Genomic DNA, 15,849 nt, shown 5'->3' with positions numbered 1-15,849 from the left:
CAACACATACAGATATATTTATATATGTGTGTGTTAATACTTGTATTAACTTGGTTAATAGACATACATATATTTCTCAGCTCTCTCCACTGAGACAGCCTAGAAACAGTGACACACCAGTAGCAATGACTATACCCAGTGTCCAGATTTTGGTTTCTAAATATTATTCTCCAATAAAAGGAAGCAGGGCTCCTTAGACAAATAGCTGATTCTAGGATTGTGGCAAGGAAAATACATGATGGACCCTGGAGCATCTCATAGTACCAGAAGGTAAGGAAGTGCTCAAAAAAAACCCACAAAATAATGGCCCATGTCAAAACAGCATAGGGGCCAATCTAAAAGAGCTTCCAGTGTCCAGAGCTGGAACAGTTTAAGCAACAAAATAACGTATTTGATCATTACCCAAAGTGGAGCATAAATATAACTAAGTCCCTGCTGATAAAGATAAATGATTGAGTAAATAAATAAATGGGGGGAAGGGAGAAATCTCACAGAATTATTTCAAATATTTGTAGAGACTTTCTTTCCCTCCATCCTCCCCCCTCCCCTCCCCTCCCCTCAAAATCATCCCTCAGGAATGGGCTGGACTAAAAAAATAGATGGAAGAAGAAAATAGTAACTTTACAATGGAGAAAGCTGGCAAGTACTACCATAATCAAGTGATCAAAGCTAATTAACATCAGTGATATATTATGTTGATATCATGTATCCCCTTCATCTCTGTGGTATTTATTCTTTCCCCCAAACCCATAATCCCAGTTTTAGCGTGAGAAAAAGAATCAGACGAACCTAAATTGAAGGCACTCTACAAAATACCTGACCAGGGCTGAAAAAGAATTTTAAGGTCATGAAAACCAAGGGAAGACTGAGAAACTGATGTTGACTAGAGGAGCCTAACGAGACATGATGACCAAATGCATTGTAGTATCCTGGATTGGATTCTGGAACAAAAAAATAGACACTGGTGAAAAACTGATGAAATCTTTATAAAGTCAGTGGTTTAGTTAGTAGTAATGTACTAGTGTTAATTTCTTAGTTTTGGCAAGTGTAATATGGTTATGCAAGATACAACATTAGGGGAACAGAGTGAAGGGGATATGGGAACTCTGTGTACTACCTTCGTAACCCTTCCAAAAACCTAAAATTATTCTAAAGTAAAATTTTTATTGAAAAAATTAACCACAGGCAATCAACAGCGATAGGTAATAAGTTGGCTTTATTACTTCAGCTGTGTATATGAAGATTTAAGGGAAAGTTAGAATTTCTAATTCACTGTCCCCTTGAAAATAAGCCTTGGGCGCCTGGGTGGCTCAGTTGGTTAAGCGACTGCCTTCAGCTCAGGTCATGATCCTGGAGTCCCGGGATCGAGTCCCGCATCAGGCTCCCTGCTCAGCAGGGAGTCTGCTTCTCCCTCTGACCCTCTTCCCTCTCATGCTCTCTATCTCTCATTCTGTCTCTCTCAAATAAATACATAAAATCTTTAAAAAAAAAGAAAAAAAAAAGAAAATAAGCCTTTTATGTTTAATGTACTGTTAACATTAAGGTACATAGGTTATTTTGTAAATGAAGACTATGGAGTGGATGGTAGAACTAACCAGGCTTCCTCTAAAGACTCACGTCCCTGTTATTATCTCAGATAGCTGTACTGAAGAGCACTGATACTCCATTTGGGCTGGAAGATGGATAGAAAGGTCAAATAATTTTTGCAGCTTATTGAAAAAAACTTACGGACACTAAATTGTTTTATGACAAACTGTTCATTTCATTGTCCCTTTGCAGTGTTATTTCATCTTTACATGATTTAAAAAATAGTTTAAAACAATATAGAGCAAGGATTCATGAACTTATGTATAGAATGTTATCATTTTGGCATTTTTGCTTTAGAGTGTTACTTTCATAATAAACATTACAGATAAAATTGAGTTTTGTTAACCTCCTTATCATTTCTCTCTCCTCCCAAACTCTGTATTCTGAAATTATATGTATCCTTATAATACATAGTTTTATACATATTTACCTGTGTATAAACAAATAGTATTTTGTGTGATTTAGACATTGGCATAATTGTCAGGTTGCAGCTTTTTAAAACTTAATACGGGTTTCAATGTGATACATAACATAATCATTTTGACTACAATATACGTTCATAACACTGTGTAGTTAGCTCATAAATGATTGGTAAATGGGGGCGTCTGGGTGGCTCGGTTGGTTGAGCATCCGACTCTTGGTTTCCGCTTGGGTTATGATCTCATGGGTTGTGGGATCGAGTCCCAGGTGGGGCTCTGCACTTAGCAGGAAGTCGGCTTGAAGAGTTTTACCTCTGCCCCTCCCCGCACTTGCACACATGCTTGTATATGCGTGCTCTCCCTCTCAAATAAATAAATAAATAAATCTTTAAAAAAATGGTAGAGGAATGATGTCAGGACAATGGGAAAGTTGTGTTATTTTCTAGGTAAAGGGAGCTTTGATAAAGAGTGTAGAATTATAATTTCCATAAGAACGGGAGAGGCTCTCATCTTGGCTGCTTGTGTAAACAGGAGTTCTTTCAGCTTTTAAGTGAAACCTTTTTTTTTTTTCTTTTAAAGATTTTATTTATTTATTCCAGAGAGAGAATGAGAGAGAGCGAGAGAGATACCTCATGTGTGCGAGCTTGCTAGGGGAGGAGCAGAGAGAGAGACAAGCGGACTCCAGGCTGAGCATGGAGCCCAACTCAGGGCTTGATCTCAGGACCCTGAGATTATGACCTGAGTCTAAACCAAGAGTCAGATGCTTAACCGACTGAGCCACCCAGCCACTCCTAAGTGAAACTTTTTTTTTGTTAAGGTGATCATCTGTACCTGGGTATTCTCCTCAAAGTTGACAGTCCTAGCATAAAAAGTTCTATCTTTTGACCCCTCTTCTTTCTGCACTATCTTAACATCCATAAACCAACCTTTCTACTTTATTGTTGTTATGCATTTTTAATAGCTATGGAGGAATCCATCTGTCATCTGCTTGGGCAACCTTAAGTTATTACCCACTTAATCCATTTTCTAAGGTTTCAGTTATTGTTACTTATTTTTATTTTCGTTTTAGTGCTCAGGTTCCAAAGTTGCATAGGTCTAAATTGGTATGTCCCAAACCTTACACTTTTTTTTTTTTTTTTTGCATAATCACTGGTATTTTTTAGTGTTTGATTTAGTTTTCACATACTCAGTCGTATTTTAGAGTATATGATTTTCTTTTTCCCCCAGAAGGTCAGATGTTTAGGAATGTACATGTAGTTTTATAGTAGAGATTGCACAGTCCTATGGTGTTCCATTCTGGGTCTTTACCACATTTTATGAGGTAAAATAGGACTATTTTTCATTTTTTAGCTATTCAGAACAGTGCTGCAATGAATATCCTTTTGTAGGTTATATACATAGCTGGGAATTTGCTGCATCCTAGGGTACGCACATATTCAGCTATATTAGACATTGTCTAATTTCTCAATAATTATTGCCAATTTAAATTCCTACCAGTAGTATGAGTTTTTCTTCCATGTTCTTTTAAACATTTGATACCATCAGATTTTCTTTTTTTTCTTTCTAATCTTACAGATCTATAATAATATCCACATGTTTCAGTGTTTCATTTTTGTGATTATGAGGGAAGTTAGGCATTTTTTCACATTTATTGGCCATTTAAATTTCTTTTCCTGTTTCTAGCTTGTTCAGATATTTCTGTCCATTTTTGTTGAGTTCTTGCTCATTCTCATTGTAGTACTTCTTATTGTGAATACTGTGAATTCTGTATTGTGAATGCTAGTCGTTTGTCTTCTGCTTATGTGTCTTTTCTCTTTAACAAGTGCTTTTTGTGGCTTGTCTATGTATAACTTGGGAGCAGGGAGGTTTTAAAGATAATCTATGTTTTCATTACTTTTAAAGTTTCGATTTTTCGTTGTAAGTCTTTATCAGTCTCTCTTTACTTTTTGTACAGATGTGATTTAGGCAGTAATTAAATTTTTTCCACATAAAAAAATGTTGAATGGTCTACTCTTTCCTCACAGATTTGTAATGTTTTAAGAATTGAGCCAAAATTGGGAAGAAACTTTCCTCATTCTCAACTTCAGTATTTTGGACTAAAGTAGAGAGTGTCTGATTTATTTGTTCCTGTAAACTTTGAGATTCAGTATCAGTGTTATGACTTGTTGACATTTGACACTTTGGGTCTTTGTAATTGCAATGAAACAAAGTAAACACTCCTCCTTTGAACAAATACTTAATTGTCTAAAGTATTTTGGGGTGTGGTGAGAAGATTTCCCACAACTTATTTTATTGGGGGAGATAACAACATGAAAACAGAAGGATAAATTGCAGTGCTTTATTGGCTGAATGTCAAATGTGTGGTAAAGATGATGGGTGCTAAAGGATCTTGGAAAAAATACTTTTCAGAAAAGATGTTGAAAGTAACATTTGACTTGGTCTTTAATAAAGATAGGAAGTTAGAAGAATAGTTGGTGTGCTCTATGTCTGACAACGGCGCAAAGTGTTTTATGGTAAAAGTAATGGACTACTTCGGTTGAATGTACGTTTTTCTATGGGGGTGTGTATAATGGGATTTAAGGCCAAAAGTATGGATTAAAGCCAGTGGTACTGTGCATTTTTAGGATCATGTAAAGGTATTAAGACTATTTAAAAGATACTAGGGAAATCACAGAGTTTTTAGAGACAGGAGAGGGAGAATAGAATGCTTTAATGGATTAATCTTAGTGAGAAGGAAAGGTTTTATGAACGGAGAGTTGAGGCTATAAAGTATAGTAATGTAAATGAGAGTTGTGCAGTGAGAATGGAAGCAAAGGGATAGTTAATAGGCATAATACCTTTTATTTGTGTTAAGACTTTGCAAGTTTCCATATATTTTCTCACTTTATTCTGCAATCTATAGAAGTAAGACAAGGAATATGTCATTTATGCCCAAAGTCATACTAGTGATAGTTGGTGGACCAAGGACTTGGTAGTTGATAGCTCTGTAGTAGGCAAGTGTCAGCCTGTTTTTAGATGAGAAATGTATTTTATATAGTATGTGCTGGTTATTGGAGAAATGTGATCATTTTGTAACATTCTCTGCTTTTAAGAATCTAAAGACAAAGTGATATTAATCTTAGCCATTGAAATTCTCCAGTGGCATCAGCATAATTGAAAGATGTTAGAATTACAAAATTAAATGCTTTTGATAACCTTTAGAATTAACCCTTGAAGAAGAAAATTCAAACTGCTTCCTCAAAATGCAATTTTATGGAAACAAACTTTTTTTCCCCCAAAACTAAACTTGAGATTTGACATGAGGGCATTGCAAAGACTAAAGATGGAATGGAAACATGAAGAAAATGTACAAATAATGAGATATTTGGAAAATGAAACAGGACTTGTAATGCTTGTGTAAAATTATCTGTAGGTAACTTTATAAAATGGAATCAGTTTCATTCATGTTTTTCTACTGCCTCCATCCCTAGAAATGTGCTGAAAAACAAAGTTTAATAGGGAAAATTGAAGGCCCAATGTATCAGTAAGAATGGGATAGCTTATACTGTAGTAACAATATTAAAATCTCAGGGCTGGCATAACACAAGGAATACATGCTTTCGTACAAAATTTCATGTAGTCCAGGTAGTGAGTTATGTTAAATATAAGTAAAATAAGAGCTTTCTTTATTGCAAGTAAGATTAACAGCAACGAAGTAAGGGATAACTCTCAGTAAGCTCTCTTGGAAGCCTGTAGTTTTCATCAACCACATGTCTCTTCTTGCAGCAGTTACAGCAGGGTTTTCAGTTCTTTTTTAGATAATGGGACTCTTCAGTATCCTTGATAAGAAATGAGATTTCCAGGGCACCTGGTTGGCTCAGTCGGGTTAAGTGGCTGACTCTTGGTTTTGGCTCAGGTCATGATCTCAGGGTCCTGAGATTGAGCTGCATTTTGGGCTCCCTGCTCAGTGGGGAGTCGGCTTGAGATTCTTTCCTCTCCTTCTGCTCGTCCCCTGATTCCTGTGCTTGCACTCGCTCTCTCTGTCTCTGAAATAAATAAATCTTTAAAAAAAAAAAAAAAACATTTCCCAGGCACTCTCTACTGAGCTATGTTTTAGTAACATCAGTGCCAATACTGTGGCATATCCTCCTCATACCCTGCCTCTCCATTGTTTTATTCTTTTCTGTTTGCCATTTATTCATTTGTCAAATATTTACCAAGGTTCTTTCTATGTGTTAGGACTTTTATAGATGCTAGGGACGCAATGGTGGATAAAACAGATAAATTCCCTTCTCTTTATGAGTTTATTTTCTAATGGTGGAGAGAAGACAAACATGAAAAAATGAATGAATAAGATGATAATTTTGATTGTCATGAGTGCTTTGAAAGAAAAAAAGTGAGTTGTGGGAGGTGGAAAATGGCATTTAATACTTTACTTTGGGTGTTCTAGGAAAGTATCTTTGAGGTTGTTTGGCCAGAAAAACCCAGGAGGGTGCAGAGGAGATAAGGAATGAATTCCCTTTGAGAAGGATCTTGAAATTAGAGGAAAGTAGGCTTAATGTGATAGTTGTGGTTGCCAATCTACTAGAGCTATGTCAAGAAGATAGCATGGCATTAGGAAAGGAATATGGCCTTTGGAGTCAGGATGTATAGACCTCTGTTTGACTTCTTACCCCCTATTCCCCCGTACCCACACACATGCTTACTGTGTGTTCTTCCTTAAAGATGTCTCACTCTAGAGTATGAATTTCTTCTGGTGTGCATGTGGGGAATCCCACCTGTTCGGGTTGTTGGTAGGAATTAGATTTTGAGTGTCTGTACTTTGCAAGTAGATACATTATGGATTTATTATTTTATCCTGTTGTTATTATTATTATTTTTTTGCTCAGGAATTGCCCATCCATTTCATAAAGGGAAGGTCAGAGAGGAAAATCACCTAAATTGTTAATTTAGTCAACAAATAGGTTTTTTTTCCTGGTGACTATACTATACCAGGTACTGTTAAATCAAACAGTAATAAAATAGGTAAATAAGTTAGAACTTTTCTAATTTCTCTTTTAAAAAAGCTAGCAGTTTAATTTTTTTTTTAAGATTTTATTTGAGAGAGTGAGAGCCCTGGAGAGAGAGCAAGCAGTAGTATGGGGCAGAGGGACAAGGAGAAGCAGGTCTCCTACTGAGCAGAGAGCCTGACATGGGGCTCGATCCCAGGACCCTGGGATCATGACCTGGGCCGAAGGCAGACACTCAACTGACTGAGCCACCCAGGCGCCCCAAAGCTAGTTGTTTTTAAGGAAGGACAAAAATAAAGAAGAAGGTAATTAAAATGAGAAAATATGGGACAAGCAGTTAGTTTGATTAGCCTATTTCTCTAAACCAAATCTGTAGTCTTCATGGTGGTTGTGGTGGAACAGATGAAGTCTGTTTAAAAATGGGCCAACTGTGTGTGAGAGGCTAGACAATAAAAAAAGCTTTTAATGTGTTCAGATTTGTGTAAGATCTAGCTCCTTAGGGTAAAACTAATTTTGATAGGTCTTTTCTACTAGAGCTATGTCAAGAAGATAGCATGACATTAGGAAAGGAACATGGCCTTTGGAGTCAGGATGTATTTAGAAAAGTGATCTGGTGGAAATAAATTTTTTTTGTTAAGTTCTTTGGAATGGAAAAAATAAATAAAATCTTTAAAAAAAAATAAAATGCCTTTGGAAAGTTGTTTTAGTTACTGAGAAAGGAGAGAAAGCCGACATTTGTCAGGACATGTTATTTAAAGCTGAGGATTTGTGTTCATGTCCTGGTAGAAGTATTGGCAGTAAAAATATTTTTTAAAAATCATAACGTTGGTTGAGGACCTTGGATCTACATTTAAATTGTATCTTACTAAAGAGAAAACCTGTGCTGAAAAAAGAATGAGTTACCTCCAAGTCTAGTTCCCCACTCTGTCTCTGTGGACACTTGTAGAGGGGGGAGCTGCTTGTTACTGCTGAGTGGTGTAGGATTTGAGGCTCACTAGTCCTTGAATCCCCCTTGATGAAAGAGCAGGTAAATGCCTCCTTAGTGCTGCCTTGTGGTCTCCACTGACAGAGAGGAGAAGGGGGCTCATTCCCACCCGGTGGGTACGAGAGTCTTGGCTCTCCACTTGGCCTTGTCTGACACCATGCTGGCTGGAAAAATGGGGTAGTGGTGGTGAGTGGGCGGTCTGGTTACAGCCTGGTGAGGGTGGAAGTCTAGGCTCCCTGTTTGTTTGATTCCTTTTTCTCTGTATTATTTGACTATAGTAGACTGGTTTCCATCTTGCCTAGGTTACCCTTTTCTTGGTCCTTCTGCTGGAGAGAGCAGGCTTTTCTTGGAGCTTTTTTCCTGTCCTCTCAGGGGCAATAACAGTTGCTGGTTTCTCCAGTACTCAGTCTAGAATACGTGAGGCAAAACTCGTCAGCTCACTAACCAGGTTCTGAGGAACCTGGGCTGTCTTGGCTGGTCTATCTTCTTTTCTCCACTTTCAGAATATTTTTATCTGTTTATTTTTAATATGTAATGTCTAGAGTTTTTAACTGTACTTAAGTGGGAAGACTAAGGAAGCCGTTGATCTATTCCATCTAGATGGTGATGCATTTTTTAAAAGTTTTTATTTTAATTCCAGTTAATTAACATACAGTGTTATATTAGTTTCAGATATACAGTATAGTGATATAACAGTTCCATACATCGCCCTGTGCTCATCACTGGACAAGTGCACTTCTTAATCTCCATTGCCTATTTCACCCATCTCCCCAAACCCCCTCCCCTATGGTAACCATCAGATAGATGGTTACGCATTTTAATAGAGATTGAAGTGCATATCATTAATGGTCTAAAAACTCACTGCATAGAAAGAACTTCTCCTTTTAGAAATGGTGTAGTAATAGCTAGTTTCTCTTAAGAAAAGCAGAGAAATATGAGTGAAATAAGATATTAAAAGAAATTAATAAATACTTTTATTGGTTGTACTTAAAGAGTATTCGCAGGACAGTGTGGATAAGGGATGTTATTTGTGAGCTTTGCTATAGCTTTCTTGTGAGCTTTATACTGATGGTGGTATAGGTTATTACATGATGTTATTACGATATTTTTACTTTAAAAAATAAGTGGATATATTCATTGAAGTCAGATGTTGGTAAATGAATTGCTTTTCCCCATCTTTTTAAATTTAAAATGAAATTTTGTTTCCTTTTGAAGAGTTCTCAGAGCTTGATAAGGTGTTTCAGATTTTCTGATATAATAAGGAACAAGGAAACAAAAGTTTTTAACATTTAAGTATTTTTGGGAGCTGGCAAGTGAATAAAAGTCATTTGGATATTTTTTTCTTTATTTTGACTTAAATTTCTAGCAGTATTTTTCTCATTTAGAAAAAGATTTAAATCAAATCACTGAATCTTTTAAGTTTTTTTTTTTTTTTTACTTTATTAATTGACAGAGAGAGCGAGCAGCAGCAGAGAGGGAGAGGGAGAAGCAGATTGCCCGCTGAGCAGGGAGCCCCATGCCAGACTTGATCCCAGGCCTCTAGGATCATGACCTGAGCCGAAGGCAGACACTTAACTGACTGAGTCACCCAGGCGCCCCTCATTGAGTCTTTTTTTTTTTTTTAAATTGGGGAGTTTGACAACTTATCTTGCATTTAAGAATGTTTGTCATTTTATGTCTGTATTCTGTGGGTTAAATGGTTAAGCAGGCATTAAGTCTTTAAGTGCGTTTAAAAACAAGTTACTTTTAAAGAAAAATGGCAATATGGGGATAAGATAATGATCTGATGTATGTGGCTAGTTTGGAACCATCTTAGTGATTTCTTGTTTTTTTAATATTACATTTTTCTAGAAGAATGCAGATTTTGAGTTTTTTTAAGATTTTATTTATTTATTTGTCAGATACAGAGAGCAAGAGAGCGCGTGAGCACAAGCAGGGGGAGTGGCAGGTAGAGGGAGAAGCAGGCTCCCTGCTGAGCAAGGAGCCTGATGTGGGACTGGATTCCAGGACCCTGGGATCATGACCTGAGCCGAAGGCAGATGCCCAACGATTGAGCCACCCAGGCGCCCAAGAATTTTTTTTAATGAAGGAAATGTCAGCATGATTTTATGTTACCTTGATATTTTTGAATCCCTTATTTTTTGAAACCTGTTCTTTTAGATAAACCTCAGTGATGTTTTTAAGTTTTAGGAGATGTATTGGTGACCTTAATAGAATAGTTCAGGAAGTTGGCTTTATATCAGGAGAAAATTTTGTGTTTGATTTACTTTCATTATTTGAAACACATTAGATGAGAAAACAGCTGTAGATATCAGAATACTAAATGAAAGACAGCTTATTGGGAATTACAATAAAAACAGTAGATAAAACGTCAAAGTTATACTTATGATACACTGTAGTACATATTTTGTTATATACTGTAAATCATTAAGTATACACACAGCAATTTGTTCTGTGACTTGGGATATTTTTGATAATATTCTGAATCCTGTGTAGGCTGTATTCACTGCATTAATGAAATAGTTCAGTACAGGTAATGCTAGAAAAAATGTCTTAAGGATTTAGACATAGTAATGTGTGTTCCTACAACTAAAATCTTTCTCTGAATGCCCCGGAACAATTTGACTTGTAGCACTGTTTGTGAGCACACCAAATTTTTTATTTAAAAAAAAAAATCACTGAAATAATGTTGAAACAAAATTCAAGGAATATAGAAGTGGCTATTGTGAAAGTTACATTTCTTTCCTTATCCTCCTCCAGCCTCCTTCCACGTTTAGGAATGTGGTAGATACGGACTTATCTGTAGAAAATTTTTTTAACTGAATTATTTGTATCCCCTTCCCCCTTTATAGCCTATATTTAAACAAATTTAAATTTAAGACATTATTATATAGATCATGTTAATGTTTACCTTGGACTTACCTGGAAAGTTAAATTCTAATTTTTCCCCTTAAAGAGTTAATACATTTTGTTTCTGCTAAGGTATTTCAAATTGTAGAAATAATTGAAGCTTGGAAAGTTTGAGTGCCAGAACCTGGGCTTCTGGGATATCTCCTGATCTTTTTGGATCAGCACTCATTGCCTGCTTGATAATGTCATCTGTGGCCTCAAGGAGTCTAGCAGCTTTGGGAGAAGGATCTCCATGTAGGTCTAAGGTCTTTTGAGTTATAGATCTATTAGCCCTCATTACCTGCTGTATCTTAAAATCCCTTCATCCTAGAACTGCAAGCACAAATAACATTTTTAAATCCATATAACTAGTATGAAAAATGTGACCATTATAAATTACTGGGGTGTTTTCAGTGTAGTATGTCTGAGTTCTTTATTTCGTGTCTTTCCCACTCTACTTCACTTGGCTCTCATTAACATTCTTGTGATGGAAAAAGAGAAAGGAGTAGGATTCCATTGACAATGAATGTACATAACTTTTTCTCTCTCTTTCCCTACTTTTGTCTTTTCCAGTGGGGGAGGGGCAGTTGCAATAGGAAGGCCTTTTGTCCAAGTTGGAGAGGCTGCAGTTATGTGGAGAATAGCATATTTGGGGAAGAGAATAAATTTAGAAACTTTCAGAATAGTCCTGTTATATCTGTTGTTTTCCTTCATGATTTTGATATGTTGGCACTCAGGAGGTGTGTACTTATTTCATATTAAGGAGATTTTCTCCTGTCGGTCCTTTCACTTTGGACTTAAAGGTTCTTTGCTACTATCTGATTTAATTTAGACATAAAAATTAGTATCTAATGACTTGAGGTCCATGATTCCTTATATACTATTACTTACATTCTAAAAAAACAAAATAAAAACTTTAGGAATAGGGTAAACAATTTTAGGTTGCAAACCTCATTTTCAAATATGGGTCTAATGGATGCAGCCAAAGCTAAAACAGTGGACGTATTAAATAAACATTTAATTCTGCTTATATTCATACATCTTTAGTAATATCACTTTATATCCATATCTTCTGATTTATGTTTTGTAAAGTTGGAAGTACTAGTTTTAATAACACTTTTGGAAATCCTTAATGTTATATTAAAAACATTAAGTGTATTCCTTAAATTTTAATTAGCATAAGAACTGTGACTCAGTTTAGGATGACCATCTCTTTCATTTGAGAAACAAAAAAAAAAGATTCTTTTGCCCTTTAATCTGGTTTTTATTATTCTTTGTGATGTTTATTTAATTCTGTGATATAGAAATTAATTGCTTTCTTTTTTCAGATTATGATCATGCATTGGCTATGATTAGATAACCAAATTATTATGAAGACATATTAAAACATGAAGAAGTGGTTTATGAATTTTATTGATCATCTTTTAAGTTGTTTTTGGTTAGTGCAGAGTTAAGTATCTTTGATTATCTTAATAGATGAAGAATAACTATATCCTTTCCAAACTTTTTGGCTCCCTCTCATTTGCTTGTATTTTTTGCCTCCCTCTAAATTGCCTCTTCTTACTCCTTATCTATGGAACAAATTAGTGTAATTGCATTCTTATTTATATGGAGATTATCCACATTGTCTTTTTCTTGGCCAATTTTGCATTGATTATTACCTATTTTGTAGGATGTTTTTCTCATTTGTAGGGCGAAATTCAAAGTTTTTCTGAGTTTGTTTGTCAATACACGATACTCCTCAAGTGAGGATTCTTTTTTACTGGATTTCCTGGAGTCATTTTTCAAAGTTAGGAAAGGAAGTGAAGTTGGTAGAAAATAGATACTACCATGTTAGTAGTTTATTTACTGGCTGGTTGGGTAAAAGGAAGCAAAGGGCAGAAGAAGGAAGAAACACTGGACACCATAGTAACACTTCATAGGAGTCAGTGAGATTTGCTGTTGAAGATGATAGCCAAAGAGTAATTTGGAGGCACTGTGTGTCTAGGAATTAGGGAAAATTAGGTTGGTGAGTGAGTGAGTGTGTGTATCTAGTGGTTGTGGATTGTAGCAGGAAGAGGTTGCAGAGGAAGAGGAGGTGGAGCTCAAGGCAAACTTTATCTGTACTTTTACTTAGAGCTTTGAGGTCACTTGATACTTGTGATTAAATATCTTAGTTGGCACTATGTATTTGAGTGGTTGTAAACCTGAGTCTTCTCTATTCAGTGTAGTCTATATACTTCTAATTCACATTCCCCGTTTCCTTTTATGTTTTGTACCCTCAGAAGATTTATTATATCTAATATTCTTAGATGTGATTATGTCTCTGAGAATATTGAAGGTCCTTAAAATGTTTCTAGGTCTTGAGCGATATGTTGTAAGTTTTCTTTTGAAACAAGAAGCATTGTCTCAATATATCATAGTTATACATGTGGTAAGTTTTTATTAAAAGATAACACAAATATCCAAAGTTATATAGCCAGTGAAGAGGATTGAATCGAGATTTATAACCAGGTCATCTGTCTCCTGAGCCTGTACTCTTAATCACAATTCGTCAGATTGGAGTTACTTTCCTAGAGGAACAAAACTTGAATATCAAGCCAAGTTCTTGGTCCCTGTATTAGAAAACAATAGCCCTCAGAGATATATGACTTTCAGTTTTTTAAAATGTGGGCAGCTCATGAGACAGTAAGAAGAATTCAAAATGAATACTTTTTAGCATGTTGAAGTTTTAAGTTCTGTTCTTTACAAAGATTTTATGCTTTTATTAGTTTGAAATATACTAGTGCAGTCTGAAAACTGAGGTTTTCAAGTGTTGATATCCCATGTGTTGATAGCAAATTGGAGTATTTTTCCTTAAGTGAATTACCAATAAAAATGAAGCAGCCCATTTTGTGAAATACTTTGTATTTTCCACGATTTATACTTTAATAACTTTTCACAATTCTTGACCAATATAAGTTTTCCCAAAATGAAAAACTTTTTTTCTCATTGTTAAGATAATATGCATTGTTAAAAACAAAACAAACATAAAACAATTCTGAACAGTATAAAGAAGTGAAAATTGTCTGAAATCCTACCAGCTAGAGAGTAACAACTGGTTAACCTTGTGGTAGATGTAAACACCTAGAGATAACAAATTCTTTGTTAACTTTGTATGTGAAAAATATCTTCTGATTAGTGATTTGCTTTTCTGATGGTTCCTTTTAATGAACAGAAATTTTTAAGTTTTATTATCAAATGTGTGAGGTATAGGAATACAGTTTTCTCCCAACCCCCTAAATATGGAATATTAGTTTTATGAGCATCATGTGTTTTTCTTTGCTTTTTGCCTGTTATAAGTCAAGCTTTTCTATTTATGGACTATTTTGTTTCATTTATCAGTATGTCTTTTTATGCCAGTACCACACTGTCTAAATTACATTATCATATAGTTTTTCTTTATATCTTATTAAAAAGAAAAGCCCCCTCACTTTGTTTTCCCTGAAGTATTCCGGCTGCTCTTGGCGTTTTTTCTATACAAATTTAAAACCAGTTTATCGCTCTCCCAAATCTGTGGTACAGTTATTGGGATTGCATTGCATCATTGCATCAGTTTTAGGGAGAATTGATATCCTTAAAATAATTTGAGCTTTTAATCACTGAACATGGTATGACTTCCCATTTGTCTTTTTTTAATTGCATACTTCTTTTCATGAAGGTTTTTTTTTTTTTTTTAAGATTTATTTATTTTAGAGAGTGAAAGAGAGTGTGAACAAGCAGGGGGAGGGGCAGAGTGAGCGGGAGAGAGAATCTCAAGCAGATTACCTGCTGAACAGGGAGCCCGACTTGGGGCTTGACCCCATGACCATGACATCACGACCTGAGCTGAAATCAAGAATTGGACAGTCAACCCACTGAGCCACCCAGGCGCCCCTTCTTTTCATGAAGGTTTGCATATCTTCTGTTAGAACTATGACTTAGGTTTCATCAAACTACAGCCCACAGGCCAAATCTGAACATCACCTGTTTTTATAACACCCATGAGCTGAGAATGCTAGTTAAGAATTTTTAAATAGTTGGAAGAAATCAAAAGAACAACATTTAATGTCATGTAAAAATTACATGAAATTGAAATTTTAGTGTCCATAAATAAAATTTTTTGGAGTATAGCTGTGTTCATTCATTTAAGTATATAGCTGCTTTTGCACTACAAATGGTAGGGTTCATTTTTCCAGTAGAGATTATATGGCCCACAAATTCTAAAATATTTTACTATTTGGCCCTTTATAGAAAAAGTTTGCCCACCCTGGTTGAGAATTATTGTTTGTTTCATTGTTTATATATCTCAGAGTTTCTTTGTATCTTGGGGTGGAGGTGGTGTTTCAGCCTGTCTTTCTTTACGTCTGTCTCCAGTTCTGGTAAGACTTAAACTCATGAGTCACTGTTACCAAAGTGTGTTGCATTCTTTAGATATGTGTGGGCAGAGAAAAATTTGATGTCATGTTTTATATAATAATCACTGTACCTGTGTTTTGGTATTTTACATTTGAGGATTTAATTTAATAAAATACAACTTAATTTGCCTATTTACTGATATCCTCTTTTATAGGAAATTAAGAGAGAGACAGAATCCAAGGATGACAATTTGCCCATTAAACGGGAAAGACATGGGAATGTAGCAAGTCTTGTACAACGAATAAGCACCTATGGACTTCCAGCTGGAGGAATTCAACCACATCCACAAACCAAAAACATTAAGAAGAGTATGTAAATAATTTCTTTCCTGTTTAAATCAAAATAAAGGATGTTTTATAACCGTTCATAAGTTATGTTAAGAAAAATTAGCTTAACCTTTTGCAGTGGACTGCAGAAACTTCCTCCATATTCTCATGTTACTAGTTACTGGCCCTTGTAGTCATTCTTCTTACAAATATTGAGCATGACCTGCTGACAATTGTTTATAGGAATTAGAAATTAAAATATGGGGCTTTGTTTTCTTATTTGCCTTACAGGTTCTGTT

General features: G+C 35.4%; 1 protein-coding gene across 4 annotated transcripts in view; it reads left to right on the top strand.

The window, feature by feature from the left end:
* The window catches only part of LOC113926392 (CD2 associated protein), a 133,314-nt gene that overhangs the window by 34,288 nt on the left and 83,177 nt on the right, over window positions 1-15,849 (top strand). For all 4 annotated transcript variants that reach the window (XM_027601201.2, XM_027601203.2, XM_027601202.2 and 1 more), the window contains exon 3: window positions 15,439-15,592. In XM_027601201.2, the coding sequence (XP_027457002.1) occupies window positions 15,439-15,592 (154 nt within the window). The remainder of the gene's footprint in view (window positions 1-15,438; window positions 15,593-15,849) is intronic.

The sequence above is a fragment of the Zalophus californianus genome, chromosome 7, assembly GCF_009762305.2.
Source record: "Zalophus californianus isolate mZalCal1 chromosome 7, mZalCal1.pri.v2, whole genome shotgun sequence".
NCBI lineage: Eukaryota > Metazoa > Chordata > Mammalia > Carnivora > Otariidae > Zalophus > Zalophus californianus.
This window is presented reverse-complemented; position numbering and strand designations above follow the sequence as displayed.